At 40.0% G+C, this 25,855-nt stretch overlaps 1 protein-coding gene across 6 annotated transcripts in view; it reads right to left on the bottom strand.

Annotated features, from left to right (window-relative positions):
* Positions 1–25,855, bottom strand: part of PARD3B (par-3 family cell polarity regulator beta) — a 402,580-nt gene that overhangs the window by 25,279 nt on the left and 351,446 nt on the right. For all 6 annotated transcript variants that reach the window (XM_042040921.1, XM_042040922.1, XM_042040923.1 and 3 more), the window contains one exon: positions 5,438–5,517. In XM_042040921.1, coding sequence (XP_041896855.1) covers positions 5,438–5,517 — 80 coding nt within the window. The remainder of the gene's footprint in view (positions 1–5,437; positions 5,518–25,855) is intronic.

The raw sequence follows: 25,855 nt of genomic DNA, 5'->3' as shown, positions 1-25,855 counted from the left end.
AGAATACACTATATACATATTTAAGTAATGTCAGTATATTAATTTCAGATTCTGCTAGACAATGGTGAATGATGAGTCTTATTTAATAGACAATTAACTTTTTCTCCTGATTTGTGTCAAGTAAGTTTCTGATGATTTTTCCAGTTTTCAGGATTCAATTAAATTACAGAAATCTTGCATTTTGAAATAAACTTAGTAAAATAAAGGCAAGAACATGCAAATGCAAGAAGCAGCTAATGAAACATGCTAAGTAATCCATTTCTTCTGTGGGAGGAACCTTATCTGTTCACAATCCAGGTATTACCAAAACTTTGCTTTTGATTCGAAGGGCTCAAAATGTTTTTGACTCAACTCTAGAGGCTACCTCCTAAATTGACTGTATGGGTACTCTGGCCCCTTGAGTCAATGCTGTTTTCATGCTCTACAGTGTAAGACCTAAGTGCTCAGTGTATTTAATTTATTGAAAGGGAGGTGAAAACATAACATAAATGATCTCTGCATAGAAATACTCAAGGGAAGGAATTTTGCAGGCTTGGCTCTTAAAATCTAGCAGAAAAAATATTTACCATAGTATCTAGAAACTGAAATTGGGTAATGTCAGACTTTAGGGGAAAAAAGGCATAATCTCTTTAAGCAGTAAAATAATTAACCTCTGAAGAATGTAATGAATTCCCCACAATGTGACTTTCTAATTCCAGGTTAGATGCTTTTGTAAATACTTTTACAAAAGTAATGGGATGGATCAAAATTGAAATTTAGTTTGATGCAAAAATGTAGAAAGTCTTGGAGGGCTCAGGCAAGGTGATCAGAATTGTCCTTCCTGGCATCATACCTAGAAATGGAGAGTGTGCTGCTTTCAGCTACTGCCTTAAGAAGTGCAAGTTGCATGGTCAATCTGAAGGGAAGCTTCCAGCATGGCAAGACCACCCGATGCCACTGTAGGGCAAGGCTAGTTCCTTAATCCATTTCCAAGTTTCCCAGTTTCAGGATGCGTGTTACATTTAAGACAGATATTCTTGTGAGCCAATTACCAGTTTGCTCAGCAGTCTTGTTCCAGCCACAGCAATACAGCTGAACCCATCTACACAGCCTGAACTCGTTTTTCCATGCTAGCAGTTATTTTCTAATGCTCTCACAGCCTTTCTGGCCCTCCCCCTTTCCTTGACATAAATGTGTTCTTCAATAATATGAGAATTCCAGAGGAAGTCTGAAGTACTAGTTTTCCATTGGAATCAGCACTTCTTATTGGAAAGATGGCTGAGCTTTCTAATCCACACTCATCATGTCAACCAGCGTGCCGTCTCAGTGTCTGTCAGTCTGCTTTTGGTCACAGCCAGCTTTTCCACCACCACAGAAAAGAACGTGTCCTTGAACATGAGGCTTCTCCAAACAAGGCTGCCATTAGCAAGACTGTGATTTACATTAAGACAGACTTCCATAAAAGCAAGCTCAAAAATAGAACTATGAACAAACAGAGCAGCTTCAGCTTCATATCTGTTCCACAGCTCCATCAGGAAAATATTCTGAATTACACCAAGAAAGTAGGCATTAAAAATAGTTTAAGAGATACCAATGTTTTTCTGGCTCCCACAACCTTGCCCTGCTCTTCTTCCCAAAAGAAGAGGTATAAGAGGTGTAAGAATCAAGCCATTCTGCTCCTAAGCAGAAGGATTTAACATTGCTTAATACTACTACTCAGCACTACTTAGCTGTAGCCTCAGGGCAACACATAAGTACTGAGTGCAAAGAACTGTATCGCTCTCGCAAAGCCTTCCATTCTGTCTCTCCCACTTTGCTGCTTTTCTGCACAGAACAGCACAATGCAGTGAGAGATGAAGACCTGCCACTCTCCTGCCACAGCCACTTATCATTTAATTCAGATGTTTGCCTCTGTAGACATTTCCAAAGCAAGCCTACAGGGTGGCATTATTTTACCTAGAAACTTAACTATGTAGCTCAGCTCACCACTCCTTAGACCAGTCACACAGAAAGCTGATTTCTTCAAAGGCTGCTGCCTCCTTTTCCCCTTTTAATTAAACATGTAACCTTACACAGGAACAGATCCTCTACTCAAAAGGCAAAAAGCACATAACTGACTTCAGTGAGACCAGGACAGTAATTTGCTGCTGCACCTACTGAAAAGACAAGCACACTTGACAGCTGAATTCCTCAAATAGGGTTAATACAGACTTGTATCACCTGAATTTGGCCCATAATATCTAGACTTAAATTAACAGCTTCAGAGAAAAACAGAAAAAAAAAAAAAAGGCAAAGCCACAATGATGCTTCAAAGCTTAGAATTTAACAAACCAGCAGCAGGTATGTTCAGATCTGACTCCATGCAGGAGGCATGCCTTTGCAAAGGAATGGGACAGTGTCTTAGGAGCATAAAACACTCATAAAGATATTTGGCAGGTGAACATTCCTCCTTCTTGCCCAGTGGAGAGGAAGACCAAAGCTCTCTTCCTTAATTTGTCCATGCCCACAAACACTGGCATGAGTCCTGCCCACTTTCAGGTGAGCAGGACAGTTTCACTGTGTAGGTCCCAGCTACTCCTGACACAGCACAGATCCCCTCCTCCCTCCTCATCCTGTGAAACTGGCTGCAGTCCAAGCACTTTCCTCTCCTTTCTTGTGTGTGCCACACCAGAGCGGCAGGCAAAGGTCATATCCTCCTGGACTCAACACAATATTGCAATAGGAATTTGTTTCCCAGCATCTACAACCCTCATCTGAAGCCTCTGTAAGTATCTCTTATTAAACTGGGCTTAAATGGCTAAGTATGCAGACAGTTCCATATGGCATCCATACCAAATGCAGCTCAGTGGCCTCACCACGGTGAGGACAGCACAAGAGAAGGGGAATAAACCCAAGGGCAGGAAACTGTGAACTAATACTAAAATGCTGGAGAGAAGAAAGCTACTCTTTTGAGGAAATACTACCTCTTCATTTCTTTCTACATTCCTGTTTCTCTTATTATTATTTTTTTTTTAATGATACTGCTCATTACAGTAGTTTTCATGGATCCTTCTCCGAGAATAGGTTGGCAAATGGGTGGTTTTTACCTGGATTCCTCTATACTCCTGGGCAGTCAGCCACAAGAACAAAAGAAATCACTCATTTCCATTAGTGGCTGGCAATGAGACTGCAACCCCTTCGTCTGGATTTAGACTTCACTGTACAATCTAGTCATTTGTGACTGCCAGGACTTAATTACTGCAGTAACACGAAACTGCAAAACTTACAAAACTGAAGTATAAAAAGCAGCAACCGACTGCTGAATTGCAGGCACACCCAAGGGTGTGATATCCCAAAGCTCTGCCCCTTCCAGGGTGGAAACCCTCTGGAGACACGGGTTGGCGTGCGCTCAGCAGTGTGTTTGGGTTGGGAAGCACAAACAGCCCTGCTGAAGTGCAGGTCTTCTCACTCTCCAGCATAATCTCCTTAGGCATGGAGAGAAAGGACACTTTCACAGTGATCTTCAAAAGCTTAGGGAATATTTGGATGACTTTGTAAATAGACAGTTCCAGCCAGTTAAATACTCAAACCTGTCGTAAGAGCTGGAGAGTTGTGTCTCCAGCAAGTTAAATGGAGGTTTGGGGAACAACACTGTAAAATTAATGATCTGATTCAGATAAATCTACTTTTAAAAAAACCAAACCAAAACCAAAACCCCAAAACCAAACAAAAACACAGGTTGTAGAGGTGAGCAGTACACACACTGAGGATGCAGCAGTTTGGAAAGGAACAGGACAGAAGGGATACAGAGAACGCTTACTACATAAAGCAAGGGCATGTCTACTTCTGCACTGTAGTGCTCACTTCTGGTCATTCTCCCTTGAAAGGAATACTGGGGAAATCAAACCAATTCTGGGTTATGGAAGTTACTTCACTGGGAAATTTTCAGTTTACAATGCTTGAAAAAATACAGTTAATTTTCTTAAAGGGAAAATGAATAAAAGAAGACATGATACACAAATATAAAAATTGCTATAGAGAGTTATACTGGGCACCAATTATGAATTTAGTCTTGTAATTAACAAGTAAGTACTCAACAAAATGGAAGGCAAAAATAAATAAAAAAGGGGTGTATATAATTAAAGTGCACCTAACTAACATGCAAAAAATCACTGCTAAAACCATACTGAGGAAACATGAGTGTTGGAGGACTGTGAAAAAAGATGGCTATTTACCCAGAAGACTACATACCCACAGTCAGCCAGGAAATACATACAAGACACACTGCTGGAAAGCAGATCTCTGACAGAAAAGCCAGTTACTGCACAGGATGAATCTCCAAGAAAAAATGTCTGACAAATATCATTTGAAGGCAGTAAGTAAACTGCAGACACATCCTTTGGTTTAGAAACCACACACATTAAAAATGCCTACAGACATCCAACAATGTCTTGCGAGACAGCTTTTATATTCTGGTTAGCAAAAGTAAAATATTCTTTGTATTTTCATCTGGAGTTGGACATAGCATTACATATTTATCAATCAGTCTTTCAGTGACACCTTTGAATGTAAATAGCTGAATGGAGAAAGAGAAAGCAAAAAGAAAGAATTCACTGATTTCCTAAATGCCAGCACTACTTCACAACAAAAAAACATGTTCTTGCTTATAGATATCTATTTCTGCTTTGCTTTTACAAAGAAGGCCTGTAGATCCACGAAGTGGATTGGACCATGCCTCCGAGGATTTGCCCAGCCCTCTAATTCTAAAGGGGGAATATTTTTCTATTTTTGTTTTCCTCTCCCTGCTTCCCACTATCTCATCTAGCATCCTCTCACTCCCCTTTCTGGCTTGATTTATGTTACACTCCGCTATTAGAACTCCCATAGAAATGGGGCTGAAATCTCTGAAATGTTTCCTTTTGGTTATGCCCCACCGGTTCCAGACTAGAATTACTCTTCATTGAGTTGATAAGGATTAAAAATTAAAAAAACCCCTCAGAGAATTCACTCTCATTTCCAGAGCATTCAGTGAAAGCACAGAGATGCTCTGCTGGAAGAGGACTGCAGTCAGACAGTCCTTACAGCAACAGTGGGACTTCAGTGTCTGTGGCAGCTGTAGTGGAAGCTTTCCACAGCAACGTTCTGTCAATGCCATCTAGGATTATATCACTACAAACTCAGTCATTTATGCCCTGCTACAACCTGTTATAACTCTTACAGAGCCAGCTCCCTCAATGTCATGTTCTCTACCTGTGGATCATGACTCTTGCTGACATGTTCAATGAGAGACCTGTTATAAAAATCCAGAAGTCCAAATTAATAGTACAGGTATAAAATGGCAGTAAATCAGCAGTAAAAGGTGACAAGACAAAAGTGCAGAATAATCTCTCATGTTAGAGCTGGACATCAGCTGTGGGCTGCTTTCCCTTCCCATTGGAAGGAGGGTGAGTCAGTGTGTGCACAAGGCTCAGTGCTGTACCTGGGTAAGGATGCATACTGCCTTTCCACCCCCTCGAAGTGAAGACTGTATGAACTCCCATCTGGACCCTTTCCAGGCACCTGTGGAGAGGAGAGTAATTAGAGATGAAGATCAATTATGCAGCCCAGCTACTAACAATGCATCTCAAAACGATAAGCAGAGAACACATGATGCTGCAACATGCCAAAATCAACAAAAGAAAGGCAGGGGCTCAAAGAAGCTTCAAATCCATACATAATCTTATCACTGCTAACAAGAAAGGCTTCTGTATCAAAGAAGTGTTTAGAGCAGGTACAATCTTCAGAGCTTTTCCCTCATCTACCTACTAGCTGGGATACTCTCTCTCTTCTTCCCTGGCTGGCCCTCCTCCTGGAATTCAGTAAAATGAGGACATATCTAACTAAGCACATCCCTTCTGATTACAGTGGCATAACTGCCTGAATCCAAGCTAACGTCTGCGTTTCCCCCCTCCACTAGCTTGTTTTGCTTAAGTATAAAATACGATACACACAGGTTTTCTTTCACTCTTAACACAAATCCAGAAACTTTCCCTAACGCCACTGCAAAGCTAAGCATCCAGCTGGGAGTTAAGTGCATTTATGATGCTCTGGTGCCATTTCAAAAGTGCAGCACTAGCGCACTCAGTCAAAATGCCAGCGCTACTTGGTTTGTGTTCAAGATGGCAACCGGCATTGGCTGTGGAGCACAATTCTATCAGGAAGGCTCCAACCGGGTACCAAACGGTGAACTTCAATGCTTTTAGCACACAGGAGCTCTCCCAATTTCACTCACTCAATGCCTGCTGATGGCCCAAAGTGTTAAGAGCCTTGTTAAAATGGAGCTATTAGTCTTTTCTTCCATAAATGGAGGAGGCTCTGACTGCCTTCACTGTTTCCTACATTAGTATGTATTCCTATTCCGGTGCTGCTAGAATCAGCAGTTTTATAAAGCAATATACTAAGAGGCCATTTAAAATCCCCTTCCCCTTTTACAGATTAATAGTAGAAAGGAAGATTTAATGCCTTTTCAAACATTTTTAACAATTCTTTAAAAAGAAAGTAATAAATCACACCGAGCTTTCGGCAAATGCCCGATTAGAAAAAAGAGAAAACAAAAATTAACATGTTTTTCGCATTCTGTAGGTTAAAGAACATTTCTGTCAGTCCTGTAATTTATGCACAATACACCATTTTCACTGAAGAGATATATAAGCCCATGCAAAGAGAAAAGTTGTGCATTCAGGTGTGTTAAGTGTTATCTACCTTTACAAAGCATTTCTGTGTATGTTGCATAAGCCAAGTCCAATGCAAAGAGAAGCAGTATCATTTGGAGCTACTTGGCAGGCTTAGAAATCATTCCAGACAAATACTGTTATACACCTTGGCACTCATCAAACATCCAAGATATTTGCAAGTGAAAAAAATTGTTTAGTATAGGCCTCTTGCAAGCTCTCCTCTATCTCACTCAAAACAGAAAGGAGTCCTCACAGAACTGTTGGCCACAAGAAATAACCACCTCTGATTTGAAATGACCCATGCTTTAGCAGTACCTGACTTGGATGAGCAAAAACTAACAATAATTGCCCTACATTTCAAAAAGAGGGCAGTAGGCTAAAGGGATCATTCATTCATTTTTTTTCACCAGAAAAAGTAACACGCAGAGAGACTTTATACAATCACTTAGGTGAAGAGTCACAGCCACTTTGGCTGTTCTTACACTACTAATTTCATCAGGTTCATAATTTCCCTTAAGTTCCCAGGTACACTGGTGACAGAAGACCCTTCAGACTTCTCCTGTTTTACGAAGAAGAATGAGAGGAAAAGAAAAAAAATGTATAATCTGGTCTCTCACCATAAAAAACATGGTCTACGTGTGCAGCTGTAGATAGGTTATTAATTATGTGCATGAGCCTGGTAATGGTGAATTCACAGCCCCATGTGAGTTTCCTGCACTCTCACACCTAAAGGGAGTAACAGCAGCCAGGCAACATGAAAAAACACAGACACTCAGAATTGTGCCAGCATCAAGCAGTAATCCCAAAACTTATACCAATCACCAAAAGTAAAAAATATTTACATCACAAGGCCTTTTTTCAGCCTGAAAACACCCCTTTTTTGATGGTTTCCTACAGACCAGATAGAAGGCAATACCCCCTGCCAGGTCTGTTTGTATATATGATTTGAGAGACAGTTACCATAGAAACACCCTGGTGGCGGATACACAATTTTGCTAATTTGGATCCATCGAGCGGCTGAGTCTCCACACCCTATATAAAACCCCCAGTGCACTGGAAAAGCATGCTCTGGCTCTGCACAGCTAATTAAAGGCTCAGCCATTTCTTCTTATTTCCCTTCTCCATCTGTCCACGCGACAGTAAAAGCGTATCATCACTCAGCCTGGAGTGCCAAAATGGTGCCTGGAATAAAATACTACCCTGATGAAAAGAGAAATTGTGAAAATAGAAACACCTCCTTAGTAGAAGTTATTTATGTTTCAGAAAGAGTCAAAGCAAAGGGTTCCTTTGCTGCCTTCTACAACAAACTAAGCTAAAAATCGGTGTGAAATGTACTAATTAGTAAGATCAAAATATTCCAGCTTCTCCTCCTTTCCTAAAAGAGGACATATGCAGCTGGCCCTCAGACCAGGTGTGGAAGTTTTAACCACTTTAGTAGTTAATAATCACAACATATTCAGGCAAACAAACAGTAATCTTAATAAAAATAGATTAAAACCTGGAAGTCCTATCAAAGCCAAATGGGTGGTGACCACATGGTGACCAGCAAGGTGGGAGCTGACAGGAGGTGAAGTGCTCAGCTGAGTCCCTACAGATGCAGCTGGATGGGCTTAGGAGACCAACACCCCAATCAATAGAGAACATGACAGCAGGTGAAATTTCACAAATGTATGGTAATGCACAACAGGGAGAACGATCCAAAATACGCTCCTGTATTTTTAGGGTTTCAATTAACAACATCAACTTAAATAAGTGCCATCATTATGAACAGTTCATATCTTAAGAGCGGCCTCAACTAACAAGCAAAACATGAATATGCAAAAATAATGGGCAGAGATAAACACAGAAACAGCCATCATCCTATCAGTGCAATTAAAAGAGCAGCACGCTTAAACTGAGGAAAGGAAATACTATCTTTATCAAAAAACAACAACAAACAATTCATGGAATGTAACTGTTGCAAAGTATTGGTATGGTCAAGGCCTTTGTGGAATGTAAAACTAATAAACCGGATACAAATATGATTCAAACCAACTAACATCCGGTTAGCAGAAGACAGTGAAGTCTTTGACAGGTTGAAGAGAGGCAAAGCCTCAGAGAGCTGAATGGGAGAGCAGAACCTCTGCACCAGCAGGTTATTCTCCTAATTGCCCCTTTGGGAATCTCAATCACAGCAGTGGCCACACTTGGAGACACAGTACCAGAGGAACTGACAAGACACTGCCTCCATATAGCTTAATGCCTTCATGGTCAGGATTTTCTGTGTGCCAGAGAGGTGTTTTTTCTACATGGCTAGTGGATGTTTTTGTGGTTTAAGTCTCCTTCTGTAGAAACAGCAATTTCCACTAGCAGACAAGACTTCTGTGATAGAAAGATACCACTTCAGAAAATATCCTATGACATCTCTGCATCCTTAATTAAACCCCTGCCAGTTCCCAGCAGCAGAACCAGGCTGGTGGAAGTGCAGACTGAAGGACAGTGTGGGCACTATGTACTGCTCTCCTCTCTCCATGTCCACAGCCTTCAGCAGGGGACCAATCTGAAAAGCCAAAAGGCAGCGAAGAATGAGTGAAGGCCAGGGCTCCCTATATTTCCATAGACAATCAGAATTTGTACTTTTATCAAAACAGAAAATCATAGGAAGATTAACAGTTTCACATTTCACATGCAGATGCAAAACAGACAGAAAGAGAAAGCAACTGTAAAGAAAAAGATGAAACAAAAGCAGGGCAAGTGCCAGAGCCAAGTGATGTCCCCAGCAAACACGGTAACTGCAGGGCACTTTGAGGAGTTTTCTAACACATGGAAGTGATAAGCTAGCAGTGAGTATCCCTAGCCTGCGAATAGGGACTAGGAGAAGGTACCAGAAAAATAACAAAATGAGGTGGTATGAATCTGCACTTGTAGATCAGCCCAGAAACAAATATCTTAGAGCATTCAAACATCTGCAAATGCATTCTAAGGTATAAATAGAGTATACCTGCAAGCAGGTGTCTTGAGTAAGTCTGGAATTTGCCTACAGGAAAATTCTGAGGTTGCAGAATAACAATTCTTTAAAGGAAAAGAAAGGATTTACTTAATCCTGAGCTCCTGCCTATCTTGAAAACTGTACAGAAAAGTGCATGAGACTGTTTTTTCCCCAGGAGATCCTGCATTTCATTCCCTCTCACCTTATATTTCCTTCTTGGAGCATTTGTTAAGGGTACAATTCTAGCTGCTAGCAGGAGAGCCTCTCTTGCCTCTTCCTTATGGATCAAGGTGTTAGGGGTTGGACAGATGTTGTAGTACAAAAAATAACAACTACAGCGATCTTTTTTGAAGTTTAAGCTTCATGAAACCAGAATTGACTTCTTCTTGTGCATCCATACACAGCTCAAGGTGAGAGCTACCAAACTGCAAATAGAAATCAGCAACAACTCTTTGCCCCTACCAGAAGAATTCAGCAGGACAGTGTGTTTTTTCCTGGGCTCTACTTCTTCTCACAGATTCCCACCTGACTCCTGCTCAAGGTCCATCCTGAGTGAAGTCAGCACAGTGAAAACCCAAGACCATGGATACTGCTTATAAGGAAAATAAATGATGCAGAGCCATTTTCCAGTTGGCTGTCTCATAAAGTTGCAGTTACTGTTCCCTCTCCTGCAGGTATTTAGACTTGCATATAGCAAACTTCATCATCATTGCAGAGGCCAGTTTGTTACAAAAATTCTTTTAAAGCTTTTTAACCAGCTATAGAAAAACCACTACTCAGAGACAGAAGTTTCTCACTGTTGAAAAAGAATAATATACAGTGGGTGTTGCATTCAGGATTATTAATTCTTCACTTAAATGCTAAGCATCTCTGTCCTTTTGCTTCTTAACCCTTTGTTTCCCTGGCTTCTGAACAATAAGCCTCCTCCAAACATTTCTATTACCATTAAGATCAGAAAGAAAATTTGGACTATGTGCTGCCCACTAAGTAAGTAGCAATGGCATAACTTCCTCAAGGCTGATGTGATTTTAGTGACACATTTGGGAATCCAGGGCAAAACACTGCTGACTTATTTAAAATTAAGGGAGATCAGGACAAGCTTATGGACATAGGAGTCCTGGGACTCCTAACTTTTTCACTTGTTCACTGTGTATGCTCAGAAAAGTCACTTGAGCTTGTGCACTGTGGTTTTCTACCCATAAAAAATGGCAGGATACTACCATTGTATTTTATATGACTGACATGCACTGTAAGACAGGAGCCACCCCAGGAAGGCTGCAGAGTGAAGCTTCTGTTCTGCCATCAATCCAAGTGCTTTGAAAATGCCACCCAGTTTTGCTTTTTGCCTGAAAGTCTGTGTATAAACATGACACATAGAACTGCTGCATTGCTTAGTACATTTTTCAGTAGTCTTGTGATCATCTGCTAAAGGACTTGATTCAGATGCTGGTTTGACCTCTGTTCTCAAAGCTCTTCTTTTGTCTGTGAGCGTTTCTAATCACATGGGTTGAGATTCAGCATGCCAAAAAAGAGCCGTGGTATAACGGAATTTGCCCTTTAACCTTCAGGTCTCCCCTCTGCTGAGACACAGTTGGTTTTTGTTTTCAATTAAGTGAAAACTGAAGAAAAACGGAGAGGTAAAAGTGGATTTGTTCCCTACCTTGGTCTCAATGTTTCATACACAGGTGAAGCATCAAAATTCACCCATTTATTTTTTGCATTTTAACTTTGCCTGGTTCTGGGAACTGCAAGTGAAATTTAAGAGCACAATTTGACTTGCTAACACTTTCTTTAGCTGCTAAAACAGAGGTGGGTGATGTAAGGCAGTGAACTGGATGTTCCATGTGAAACGGAGGAAGTTGATCGATGGGGTCTTCTTAATTCCTTACTGCTGTGATATCCTCATTATCCCACCCTCAAAGACCTCCAGCATTTCCACAGAAAGCAGGTTTTCTTCCATCCAGTTTTTTTATGTTTTGCATCAAAAGGTAAAGATTAAAAATTCTACCAGTGTCTACAATTCAAAAGAATTTTCCTGATGTTTTCCTTACATACACAAAGACGGATATATTTTGCTTTCCTGGTTTTGCAATGAAAAGTTGAAACAGTGATTTTGCGTTATTATAACACTCATCATTTCTCCCTCTAATTTGGATGGTTTTTAATAAAGCTCCATTGATTCCTCTGAAAGAAATCCCTCCTGGCAAAAGCAGAACACACACGCTGATTGCTAAATATGCAGCAATTATCATATTCAGCAGCGTACTTTAATATCTTATTTATAGATGTATCTATCTATAATTTGCTTTAATTAAGTTGCATTGATTTTAACGGCAGAAGTAGTCCTCAAAGAGGAGTCTAATGTTTATGAGCCCATTGGTACTGCTTTGCCATTATTTGGTAGAAGACAGCACCTTTAATACTTATTTTTGATATTCTTAGTTGTGCTTTTCTTCACTAAGCGGCTGCAACGGCAAACCAAGATGATGTTCCACAGGAACTCTTAAAACCACCACCACCAATGAAGAGAGAGAGCAGCACTTTCAACTTCCCTGTTACAAACTTGCTTCTTACAAACAAACTTGTTTCCAAGAACAAGGAAGGGAGCAGTATCTTCCCAGCAGATCCTGAGTTTGTTTTTCTGTTCTGGCTCCATTTTACAGGTATCTCAGGACTACAATTGTCAGAGGTTCTCAAATCATGGTCCAATGTCTTCAAGTTTGTTTTGGGTAGTGTGGCAAATAACTAAAATTTTTTTATGTTCATGTCAACAGTAAATACAGGTTAAATAATTTGGGTAGGTGAATCAATGGATGGCTGTAAGTGCCTGCTCTTGGCCCAATCACCTAGCCATGACCTCACAGTCTCCTGAAGTTCTGTTTTGTGGGCTCAGCCCCAGGGAATGTTGTGCTTTCTTTTTGTTAAGCACACACTCACTTTAAGCATTTTATACTAATCTGGTTTTGAGATTATTCCAAAGAACTCTTGATGCTATTAGAACCATAACTAAATTTGTCAAAAAACATCTTGAAGAACAAAAGCAAAGTATTGCTCACTAGGAGAGTCACACTGCCTTGGTTTCTGCTGGGTGCCACCACATACCCCGGCCCTGATTCAGGAAAGCATGCTAAATACTGAGGGGGGTTTTATTTTAATTTCAATAGCATCTGATTCCTCTTGGAGGCATTCCCAAAGCTAACATACACCTGCATCCCTCGGTGCCTCTATCTCCTTTATGAGTGAAAATACACGGGAAAAACCTTTATATCTCTGTATCCTGAACGTCTTCACACTTTTGAATACAGCATTCCATTGATGATGATTTTGGCATCCTCATCTCTTAAGTAAATTCCGTAAGATATTACTGGTTCGTATCAACTGAGACTCTATCTCAGACTACCAAGGTAGTTTTATAACATTACTTATGCAGATCTTAATGTATCATTCCCTGTAAGTATTTTTTTAAAGTGAAAAATAAGCTCTGGTTTTTAAAACCACTGCCTTTTGGAATATATCAGCACTAATTTTATAAGAATTGTTCACGTTAAAATGCAAGGGCATGATCTCAAAGGAAAAGCACCAAAGTAGCTATGCAAGTACATTTTCAGTTTCTGGTCATCATTTTTCATTCACTGATTATTGCTTAAGTGTTGATTAATAGTTATGTTCATGCTGCTAGAATGCATTTCCCTTGGATGAGAAAAACATCCTTGTCCAAAGGAAAAAAGAGACAGTAATCAAACCATCCTTCCTCTTCCCCATAAGAAACACAGACACACACTCCAGAGTCACTGATGATCTTGGTTTTGCTGTTGAATAGGTTTGAAAATTTTCACTTAGAAAATCAGCTGTATGCAATCAGAACACTACTTGGTTGGTCCGATTGCAAGGCAATTAAATGCTCCCCTTCTGACTGTTCCTCTGTACAGACATATACATATACATACACATGCTCACACACAAATGTACAAACTCAGAGTCACTTGTCCCTTCTCCCTATGCAATGAACACTAGGAACACTGAGAACAGCAGTGTTCCATGGTGGAATTAAGAAGGGCTGATTATCTCAGGATTTACTCTTCCTTCTTGGTAATGCCCTACCTCTTGTTCAAGGAGGTGAAACTAATGGGTTAGATTTAGAGGGAGCAGAAAATTCTCTATAAAGGCAATAGACTGAGGGAAATACAAACACAGATGGGAACTTTAAAAGGGAAACAGGCTGTTCCCATAACAGTTTAAAAACATGGCAATTGCCTTAGTTTTGTAGAAAACAAGCTCTCAGCATTTGCTGTATCTTGCAACACTAAAGAGAGAGAAAACAGCAAAGATGGAGGTGAAGCCAGAACTGCAAAGTGTTTTTTGCACAGCCCCACAAAGAAAATACTCTGCTTTCTGAACCCTCACTCTGCAAACCCCCGATCCCTGGTGCTGGAGGACTATGGTTTCCTTTGACCAAGCAAAATGAGATCATTTCCTGGCCTGTGTCTGTCTCTGTGGGTGGCTTCCTTTTCCATTAGTTGTATAATATGTTTTGGTTAATTCTATCTCTTAATTGTCTTTAATGAGCACCAGATTTGCAACACCCTCACTTGCAAACCTATTTCCAAAGTAGAAGCAAACAGAAATTTCCCTTGAGTTGAGAGAAAATCTTAAAAGCAGCAAGACAAAAAACCAAAAACCCACAGCACCCATCAGCATTGATTCTTTCCTACTACACGGAGGCATTTCAATTGCCCTTCCCCTGAACCAGGCCAATGTAATTAATCTTTTCCCAGCCACTAAAGAGAATAACTTAACCTGTCACAGAGATACACTTGTGATGCAATATACAGCATACTAATCCATATGTGTGGATACGCTTCTAAAGCAGGTCTTCTTTAGTTGTTCTACAATACTGTGTGTAATTCCTCTCCCTCTATGAAACCAGTACTCTGCTTTAGCCTGTTTGAAACGAAGCTGCTTCTTGTTCCTCCCAGTCTTGCATTCTTTGCTTCTCTCCTCACTGTAATTAGTTTACAAGACTACTTATCCAGATGATTACTGCTTTTAAATGACAGTCATCTTTTCTTTTACTCCAGTACATTGCTGTGTATCATTTTGTCTTGCTATCTGAATATCCAGTTCTCTAAAGCATTTTCTCATTATGTTATCTCCTGATATAAGGCATTTTGAAATACTTCATGAGAGACATTGTATGAAGTGAATTGAATCGAATCTTCTCTCCAAGTCAGGGGCTTTCAGCATCTTTCTCTAGCTAAGTCAGCAGAGTTTTTGGCACCAATGCCAGGGTGTAATGGCCATGCTTTGCAGCTCAGCTATGAGCTTGTGCCCTTTTTAGGGAAAATGAAATGACAGTGTCAGTACCTGGAAAGCAAACAGAGGACAGATCAATATTTCCATTTATGATGAGGATGGCAAAATGAAAATGTTTGGTGTATTTTTGAGTGTTTTAACGCACACACTGAGATAACACTCTGTCTACCTACATCTGGTGCTGGTGCTGAATGCGCATGCAGGGGGTATATGCATGTGTATGTCAGGGAAGAAAAGAGGGAGGGAAGGGGGAAATAGCAGGGCATGGAACTAAATTGCAGAGCAAGTAGTGGAAATAGACAGTGAAAAGCTTCCTGCAGGCAGGCAGCTTCACAGGGGAGAGCAAGCCTTTCACTGTCTATAAAATCATGCCTTGCTGGAGGTCCTCAAGAGTAGAAGGGGTAGCAGCACCTAGAGGCACTGAATCTCTCACTGTTGTATTATTGCATTCTATGCACTTAGCTACTGTAAAAACCAGCACACTGCTTCAAGAAAAGAAAAGGAGGAAGAAAGGAGAAAATTACCAAAGGGAAGAAGAAGAAGGCGGCAATAAAATTGGAAAACAACCCCCTGCCACAGCTCTCCCCAAGAATACTTCACATCAAAGAAAAACTGCAGAGTAAATCGTCACGGAGTTAAAAGTTAACTTCAACTCCTTCCATTGTGATTTGACACCACTATGGAACAGTACTCCTAGAATTTGAATGGTTAGTCTGTAGCACAGGGTATTAAATCCACCTTAATCCTGTTAAACATAGATGCCAATAAAGAGAGGCACTCTCTCAATGGCATTGTGACAAAAGCTCTCCACACTGCAAATTCAATATGGTTAACAAAAAAAACCAAACCCAAAACCCCCCCAAAACCTGGATTAATACTGAGCAAACAACATCAGCATAAGCAGGCTTAGAGACAGGAATTGCTTTCCATATGCTATGGCATCAGGTTCCTCCGGATCTTCAGATACCAGTCTGTAAATGTTACAGACATTGTTTCTCCTGCTTGCAACTGCTGTTGGGTGGTGACCTTCTTTGCTTGCTGATACCAATTTAGCAGTTGGTACAGTTTTTCTGTGATTTGGTACTGTCTGTTGTTTGCTGGTACCAGATGGATACCAGATGGGTAACTGTGGGCAATGGTTCCTCTGTGTTCCAGTCCCAAAAATCACTGCCTATAGGGTCAGTCTTGTCAGTTGACTCCTAAGTGGCACTTCAAAGCTGCATTCTGAAAAACCTCAACATCTGTTCCTTACTCCTAATGACCTTAAAAAAAAGTTGCAGACATACTTTCCTTTATCCAGGAGTTACCGTGCATCTGCAGGAAAAATACAACCTTACAGATGCTCACAGCCATCAAACTCACTCTCGCTAATGGCAGCTCCAGGAGCCACCACCTCAACTCTGAAAGCCAGCACCAAATGTGAAGTATAATCAATATATTCTTTTCCGTGGTAGCTCCAAAATGTAGGAGTTCAGAGATATTTCAAGGCATTTTTCAAAAAAGTACTTTCAGCAGTGAAGTGAAAGAACAAGAAAATATAAAAAAGTGGCTTTGAAAGGCAGCAGGGATACCTGAGGGCTAAGTTTAAAGCATGGAGGGAAAGCAAGAAAAGATAAAGTGATGGAAGAGATCTGTTAACTATTAATTTCTGATTGGTCTTTCAAAATGTTGACCTAGTTGTCAAACTATAGACAGGAGCTGAAAGGTCAGTTAACAAGTTGAATATTGCCTATTGCAGTTACCTCCTATGTTATTCCATACAATTGCTTTTGTTTCTAAGAAGGGAAAAAAAAGTTGATTTAGGACATTACACAAGCATTTTGGTAAATTCTCTAGATGTGCTAGAGCAGAATGCTGTCTACAGAAAAATACAGCTGACATCAAAGCATGTTCCCCACCCCCTGTCTTGCTTCATGGAGAAGTTATGATAAACAGGTTATGTGTTCCCTAAGGTTACCATGGAAACTCTTTCTTTTCAGGCCATCATTTGCAAAGGTAAAATTTGCATTAAAATGTGATGGAATTTGATTTTGTGCATGTGTGTGTGAAACTCAAGTGGGGTCATGCTACCAGGCAGTATAGTTGTTATTTCAAACCCAGGAGCATATGCTTAAGGGAGAGATCTATTAATCCGTGTAAACACCTCAGTGACCAAATTACAGTTTAATTGCTAACTTGACAGGTATCTTCCTAGCAAATTAAGAGAAATACATTAAAAATTAGCTTCAAACACAAATGTAAATGTTCATACTGATCCACTGGTGGGTATCACTAGATAGCATTTTGTTAAATTCCCCTATAATCATTCCACAGGAAAGATTGAATTTAGATTGCCAGAATGACTTTGTTTTGATGATGGCAGACCAGAGATGGAAGGCACAGGCATGTATTTCAAATTATAAATTTTTATTTTATCTTGAAGAAGTTATTATCAAATTTGACCTATAGAATATAATTTAATATAACCATGCTTACTGCATTACAAGAAACTCTTGAATCCAAGTGACTCCCTTCATTTTGAGTCACATAGTAACTTCAAAGTCAAAATTTCACTCTAGCTATCTGCTACTCTGACTTTTCTTGGAATAGCTGATGGTGTAAAGCATACACCTGACCCAGGCTTCCCCAGGTGCCTTCAGAGCTACTGCCCTTGTTTGCTGTCAGGTGCAGCACTGGCATTCCTAACACAGAAGGGCATTATTTGTAATAGTAATTTTAACAGTCATTACTCCAGCCTAGCAAGAAAACAGATGAATAGACTAAATCTAGAAAGATCTTACAGTTGATGACCAGACTGAATTGCAGAAGAGATACTAGTATTTGTCCTCCTGCTCAGTTGTACACATTCACAACTTACATGCTGAACTTGATATACTACTTTATGAAATCTATGCTACTCTGGGCCACTGGATTATTCACATATTATCTGTCCTGAACAGCAGGACACCCTTGGAGGCAGTGGGGTCAGAACTCATATTTCTGCTTGCAAGGCAGACATTCCAATATCACCTGGATTACAGAAGACTCAGTATCTCCTATCATACAGGACTTACAACGTACCATTCAGCTGGAATGACTCTACGTAATATTGGGCAACATGACATTTAACACAGCAGTCAGGCCATTTGATAAGGAAAAAGCAGCAAAAACACAGGCAGTAGTATGTGTTGTGCTTGCTTTCTTAGTGTTTAGTGTCAAAAACACTTGTTCAACATAAAAAAACCTCGATTTGTGTCTCAAAACACACACACAAAAATCAAATCAAAATCATCTCTTCAGATTAGGTTGCATGGTCCCATTCTGACTTGGGAAATTTCTGCTTACAAATTCAATGTACTAAACCAAGCAAGAACACTAAAGAAGTTTTTAAAAACCAAATGCAAACAAAGATTAAGTTGACTACTAACTTTTGCAGAACTCAAAACTCAGCACATTTGATAGAAGAAATGTATTCCAGTCAGATTCTGCACGGAGCAAGAAGGAAGATGTTACTTCTCCCTTTTCCAGTGTTTTTTAAGACTCAGACTTAGGGCTGAACATTGAAGAGAGCTGGCCTTGAGCAGAACAGTCAAAGTTATGTACAGCACCAGCCTTACGGGATAAATGCAGTTCTCTTTTTTCATATTTTGTACTTTATTTTAATGCAGTCTTGATATTAGATTAGCATCTGCACTACAGACCTTAGACTGGGAACTAATAAAGTTATCCACCCAATCTCCCCATGTCTGAGTCACTGACTTTCTTTTTCATTTTAAATAATTATAACGTTGCCTGTTTGTTGAGAAAAATAGGGCCTTTATATATTCATAGATAATTGCTTATACCCAGCAACCAGTGATACATTCTAATTACTTTTCACACCTTGGCTGTGAAAAAATCTTGAACTTTTTAGTGTTTAACTGCAAGACAACAATGTAGCCAGAGCACTGACACCCTGACTGCTGAAGCTGCATCTACGATGAAATTTAACAACCAGTTCTGCTAAGGCATTTTGCAGTGAGGAACTTCAGCAAAACTCAGGAAGACCCAAGGCCTCCACCTCAGATCTTGTGCTGCAGTAATGAGAAGTGCTGCACAGTTACACAACAGAAGAACTCAATCCAGAAATCAAACGTAATGAAAAGTCCATTATTTCAGTTGGCTTCTGTCACATACTTAACTATAACAAATACAAGATCTGGGCTCTCTAACGGCCTCAGTGACACAGTTGTATTGCTTGACCCAGCTTCTTTCAAGCTCAACCCTTGACCCCCAAGTTCTGCACACACTGGGCAATCACTGCTGTTTGCCTCACTGAGGTCATTTTGCTTTCCCTGATCTTCAATGGACAAATTTTGCAGTCCTTTGTCCAAACCACTCTGTTTTTGCAGGATATTATCCCTAGCAGGCAGAGCTGGACAGTGACCAGCATCTTCAGGCAAGGGGGTGCTGTCTGGCACAACAGTAGGCAGGCAAGTCTTTGGATCATTGGTATGTTTTAGGGAAGAGATTTCTTTTTAATCAGCAACACTGAACATGAACATGACCCAGGGAAATTAAGTTGTAAGAACTGAAAAAGAAGTCAACCATGTCAGCATCCACTTGACAAATGCACCGGATACCTGGTAGTAAAGGCCAAAGCTTGTGCCTAAAGGGGGTCAGGTTTGAGGCCTGAGTTCAGGCCTGATCCAGCAAATACCTAAGTGTATGCTTCGCTTCAGACATGAATTTCAGTGGCATTACAGACTTGTCTTGTAATTAAAAAGTGAGTGTTTTAACTGAGGCCCCCTTTCAGAAGGTGAAGCAGGCCTCTTACTAATGGCCTGAGGAAGAGGAGGTCAATTTTAAAAGGAAGCCTGCTTTCCACCCACCCTTATAGTCAGACCCAGGAGCAGCTGTATTTGATTCTATTGGCGTGTGGGGCACTGAGCTGCTGGGGGTTGGGACCAAGCTGTCACAGAGAAGTATCACTGGGGGTGAGTAAGGGAAAGCTCAGGGTGCAAAGTACTGACTTTGGCAGCCCCATGCGCCAAGGCTCGGTGTTAAAATCTCAGTCCTCTTCCAGCTTCTCCATGTGACGCTGGCCTGAGATTTGGCAGAGTGTGCACACATGCTCAGGGAAAGTGGCCACACAGTCCCCTGTCTACAGAGTGACCACCAAGTAGACAGAAACTTGTTGAAGCCTATACTGACAGGAGCTTGCCAAACCTGAAGCAAACTGCAAAGACCCAGCTACTACTGAGAACTGAAGTCAAGCCAGGTTATAGCCTAGCTCCAAAAAGGTTATTTGTGCTCATTTTCTGTGCCCCACAGAATAAAAAGCCCACAGACAAAAGCTGCAGAGCTGTGGACTATGTGCTCAAACACAGTAACTGTTCAGCATACTAAACAGCGTGAATTACCTGCTTACAAACTCCCCTCATCAATATAATTATCAGTTAGAGATTTGTTTCTTGCCTCCCTTAACATATTGGCAAATTAAGCAAAATATATACGATGGAAAATCTCTAGGGCCTTTCATATCATATCAAGTTGATCCATGGCAGCTGTCATGATCTTTGCAATGCCCTACTCAAATCCTCCATTTGGGCAATATCAGAAGAACCTATCCTAACTGCAAAGGACATGATTGCTGGCACATTTAGAATCTCTCAGTACTGTGAGCCTGCAAGGACAGCCACAGCCTGGCAGCACCACACGTTTTGGTCTGATTTCTTTCAACAACTTGTATGAAGTAAGAGAAATGCTTAGTGTTTGTCTTCCTCAGAATCACTCCCCTGCACTGAAAAAAAGCAAAACCCAGCTATGTGCTGGGGCACCTTGTGGAATAGATGGCATGAGGTATTTCTGGAATTCACATAATATTGTAGGGTATAAACAGTACCAATGAGCTTTGATAAGACGACATATGGCACCAGAACTGTTTCCCCTGGTAAATGAGAGCATGTACAAAGTGTATGCATGAAGACATGAGCATTTCAGACTCCCCTCTGGTTCAGATAATCTGTGCCAAATCTAACCTTTGTATAAGTAGGAATGATTCCAAACAAGTTATAGAAGTCACTCCTTATTACTAGTATTAATGGAATTGAATTTGGCTCTCCTTGCATGTGCCATTTGGAATAGTTTATTTTTCACATGAGGTTTGGCAGGGATTTCTCCCAAATAATTTTCCCCCAAAACTACCCCCAAAAGCTGGCCAATTTCAGAATTGCTCTTAGTTAGAACAGCTCTGTACAATACATCCCAATCTGAAACTTTCATTAAGCAGAGACAAGTTGGGGCCATAAAAAGTTCTCGATCAGTAAGTTGATCATACGTTCTATGTTTTGTGTACTCTCTTAATTAGTATTCTAACAAAAAATACTTCCGATCCGTATTTTTTAAAGCAGCTATACTTTAAATACGTTATTGTATTTTTCTTGTATTTTTCTTTTTATTTAATGTTTTCTACTAATAGTCTGTGGACTCAGAAAGTCTGGAATTTGCATCAGTTTCTGCTATATGGTTTCACATAAAATTGTCAGCTTCTCCCATTGCGCTAGAAGACAGGAATGTTACTATTCTAGAAGTTGGAATTCTGGTTTCTAACCATAGTCCAACATAAATGTTTGCGTGTTTTAGGAACCTAACCTATTTGAAATACAACATCCTGAACCTGGAATTAATTGATCATGAAAAGTACAAACAGCTCCTTATTCATCCTGAAGGAAGCGCAGAACCCTTTGACACATTATGGAAAAATAATGCAGTTATTAATGCTCCTTTCTTTGTTCTCGTTGAGTTTTAGGCTTGGAATCCTGCCAGGCACACAATAAAGTACATGGCCTTTAACACACACAGGCATGATTCTTCTTTCCTACTCTCAGCTGGGAACTGACAAAACTCAGTACATTACAGGTTTCTTTCAATTGAAATGTCCACAGCCAGTATCGAGAGACCGGTTTTCTTGTATCATTAGGTTATTTACAAGCTTGCAAATCCGATCTGCAAATAAGGAAATGGCTTTTAGAACCAGTTAACCCAAGGTCCCGTACGGTGAAGCTGATGTGGTCACTAACAGGTGAAGAACTGTTTGCAATGTGGCCAGTGTTACCTGCAGTCCTTGAGTGTACATTAAAAAGATAAAGTTTCAAGGATTTACTGCCATCCTGAAGGAAAGAATTGATGTTTTAAGTAACTGGATTTGTACAAAGTCTGTAAGACAATCCAAGTAAATCCTCAAATAGATGATTAATTCCTCATTATTTAAATGCCCTTAAATACAAGTGCAGATGCTAACTGCATGGCTTCATCTTGACAGCTCCTTAGCTATTTCTCATGATCTGCTATTAGCCTGTGCCTCTAAAGCCCTGAAAAAGACTGTCCATGAAAAAGCCTTCCAGCTCCTAGAGTGACTAAGTTCTTGCAGCTTATTCTTACACAGTTCTTTCAGGGTCTGACTGATACTGCAGCTATGATAATAGTACATAAACATCTGCCTCATTCGGGAGACCCGGATTAGGTTTTTATTGGGTATGTTCATGAGTGCTCTGAGTATCTGATGTCGCACTAAGACATGAGCATGTATGCACATGCCTAAACCCTTTTTAGAGCTGATACATCCCAATATTCCCTAGCTGTCAGAAAATGTTAGGGTAATCTCATTTTACACTGACAACAAAAGGCATTCAATTTCCTAGACAATATTTATACTTGTTATCAGCCTGTCCTTTGGCTAACCAGCTGAGGTTTACTTTAAGCCTTGTGATCCACCATACAGAATTTGGTTCATCATTTATACTAGTTATAAACCTCAAAAGAGGGGGTGGGTGATGGGGGGGAGAAAGTCCAAAGGATGCAAAACTTGACAACAAACCAAAGCACAATGGAACTAGAAAAGAATTTTAAAGGGTCTGGCTCTATAGCAGAGACAGTGCTATATACATTCATCTGTTTATGGAGACACACTAAACTGAATTATTCAGTTCCTTACAAAAAGAAAAGGAACAGACTGTGGGGAAGAGAAAGCAGAATGAAGGCGCAAGAGAGCAAAAAATTCATCCAGCAACAGATGAGGACAGAGGAGAATTGGAAAATGGATGCAGGGGGGAGGAATGGATGATGAGAGAATAGCAGGCCTATTTAAAATGAATTTTTGACCTTATTTTTAAAACATTTATGGATCCCAATTGCCTGTCATGAGATCATTTTCCCTTACAATGCTAGCTTTTCAGCCGGCTCTGCACTTTAACTTGATTTATCCCACTTAAAAAAAGTAGATTGTTAGAAGTACCCCTTCTATTAGAAATTCTGTCCCACTACAGTGTCAGCTAAAGGCCACTTGTCAATGTCAGCTTTATCAGATAGAAATTTGCCTCATGAGTTCTCAGATACTATTTTGGAGGACAAGACCCAGGGTCCATTTTTGAGGCTGCTGATTTGTGATGGGATAGTGTCTTCTCTAATTATCCTCTGCTTTTCCCAACTTATCTGCATGTTTCATGAGATGGTGGGAAGTGATTACAGCAGCTGCTGCACATTAGAAAGACATCTTATAGGAAAGCTGGCTTAGGTAAAACAGTCGACTGAGAAAAGTAAGGAAAGGACTAATTGAGTCTTAAAAATACAGAGACCCAGCATTTCTTTTCCAGCTGCAGCTTCCCTGGTGCCATAACTTCCGGTGTGAAGAAAGAAAACTTCTACCAGAAGGTTTTCCTCCTCCTCCTCCTCAGCTGTCTGTTGTCTCTTCAAAGAAAGACTTGACATCCTGAAGATTAGAGTAAGTTTTTATTTATTCACAATTACGTAATTAAGCATCAGCATGTCTCTTCACTGATAAGTAAAGGTGGAAAAAAATCAGCTGTTGTTCAATCTGTGTTACCACAGTACTGCTGAGGGTCAGCTGCCCAAGGTGGGAATGATGGCATTGCTTACAAACTATTTTGAGGACTCTCCTGGCAAGATGCTTTGAGACATCTGTTTTCTTTTTAATATTTTGATTCTATTTTGTTCTTTCTTTTCCATCTCTGTAGATTTTAACACAGGTATTTTAAGGGTAAAACTACACGCAGGAGTAGAACTTTCAGCCATGAGTCAAAAGAGAGCAAGCTGTGGCTGCAGTATTTTCAAGGCTAGAAGACAGTGCCTACAAAAGCACAGCTGGATGGATCAATGAATGGGTGATATTGTTGCAATGAAGAGACCAGAAGTCTTTGAAGTTTAGAAACCACTTCAACGAGAAGTTGAAGCAACAAACTTCAGAGTACCAAAGCCCTCAAGGTAAACTCTGATTTTTGAGCAGACTGTCGTTCCTCACAACGAAAGTATTTACAAATATTCTGCACTGGAAGGACAAAAAGCAACAACTCTGCTGCCACTATTACAAATCATTATTATTTCAAGATTTAGATACTTTAAGCACCCTTTCAGGTGCTTTGATTAAGAACAACATGCCTCATGGGAAAAGCAAAGCTTTGGAAATCAGTAATCTCTGGGCATTATACCTAACAGAAAAGGCTTAGAGAGGATTACCTAGAAGAAACCTTTGTGAATCTTGTGAAACCACACTGGATCATAAATCTCAACCTCATCTGAGCATTAATAAGGTTTTATCAGTTTTAGATAAGAAGTAGAAATCCTCAGGCTGCTGAAGAGGTAGCCCTGACCCAGTCTGAGGCCTGTCAGGACACTTACCACAACACAGAATTTCACCAGAAAGACACATTTGATGCATATTCTTATTATAGTTTACAAAAGCAATTCAGAAGAAGAACGGAAGGTCCATTGACTCACAAATTTGGGTCACAAAATTTAAGGCAGTGGATTAAAGTTAACTGCTCTAAGGAAAGAATTATTTCGCTGAAGATGACACTTTTAGTAATTGAATCAGAATAATATATACAACAACAGTTTTGGAATTAATGAACAAATACATATGATAATTTATGTAAAAAAACCCCTTTTAACTCTGTATCTCTCTGTGATTGCAATAAATTCTAGTCTTGCCCAGGATTTTTTGTACTATAGTCCCAGTCATTGCAGATCTCACTTCATCATTCACACCAGTAGTTTGGAGACATTAAAACCAATGTTAGTTCAAACTTCAGATGTATATAGATTTTAAAGATTTTAACATAATTCTGTCTTTTTTTAAACTAAAATTTTGAATTTAGCATAAATTGCATTTTATCAAAGTTACATTTTTGAATGCTGGTTGCTTATAATTACTTCTAAAGAGACAGAGTCCAAGTTCAAAACTTGCTCAGGCAGAGCTCTTGAGTACCCCTAGACTATGGCTGTTGCATTTATTTAACACATTCAAAAATCTGGCACTGTTGATTTAACCTCTGCTTCTTCTATAGGTTATAGGTTACTCTTCATCAGTGGAGAGAAGACATACTCTTCGTATGTCTCTGTGTTGTGTGAGTCCTAGATGTAAAACAGGGAATAATACACCATGCCTGTAACACTTCTATAGTGTTTGTAGAATATTTTAATATCTTTTGATGGCAGAGGAACAAATTATTACATTTTTCACGTTTTAAAAATTATAAAGGCTGTAACGTGGCCAGATTGCTACTGTCCCGTGTGCAGAAGGAAGGGTAGGACAGACATGCCTCTATTTCCTCCCTCTGACTTTGCAGCTAAGCACAGTGAGAGTCTGCTCTTCTAATGCTCTTGTTAGCCCAGAGAATTACTGGATGAACAGCCAGAGTACCATGAATCCATCTGAAAAGCCTTGATGTTACCACATGTGACAAAGTTTGGCAGTCACTCTCTATCTTGGGCTTAAAGGAGGAAATCTGGGCCTAAATCAAACACAGTGAACCAACAAGCTAATTTTAGCCAAGTTCTCACTATTAACTTTTTTTTTGGTAGGCTGGCATGAAGGATTTCTCCATTCATATAAACTCCCTAAATTCATGTTAAACTGATACAGGAT

The sequence above is a fragment of the Corvus kubaryi genome, unplaced genomic scaffold (genome assembly GCF_017639235.1).
Source record: "Corvus kubaryi isolate FWS band 111438036 unplaced genomic scaffold, C.kubaryi_AGA036_p1.0 37396, whole genome shotgun sequence".
NCBI lineage: Eukaryota > Metazoa > Chordata > Aves > Passeriformes > Corvidae > Corvus > Corvus kubaryi.
The sequence above is the reverse complement of the archived record's forward strand: the minus strand, read 5'-3'. Positions and strand labels throughout refer to the sequence as shown.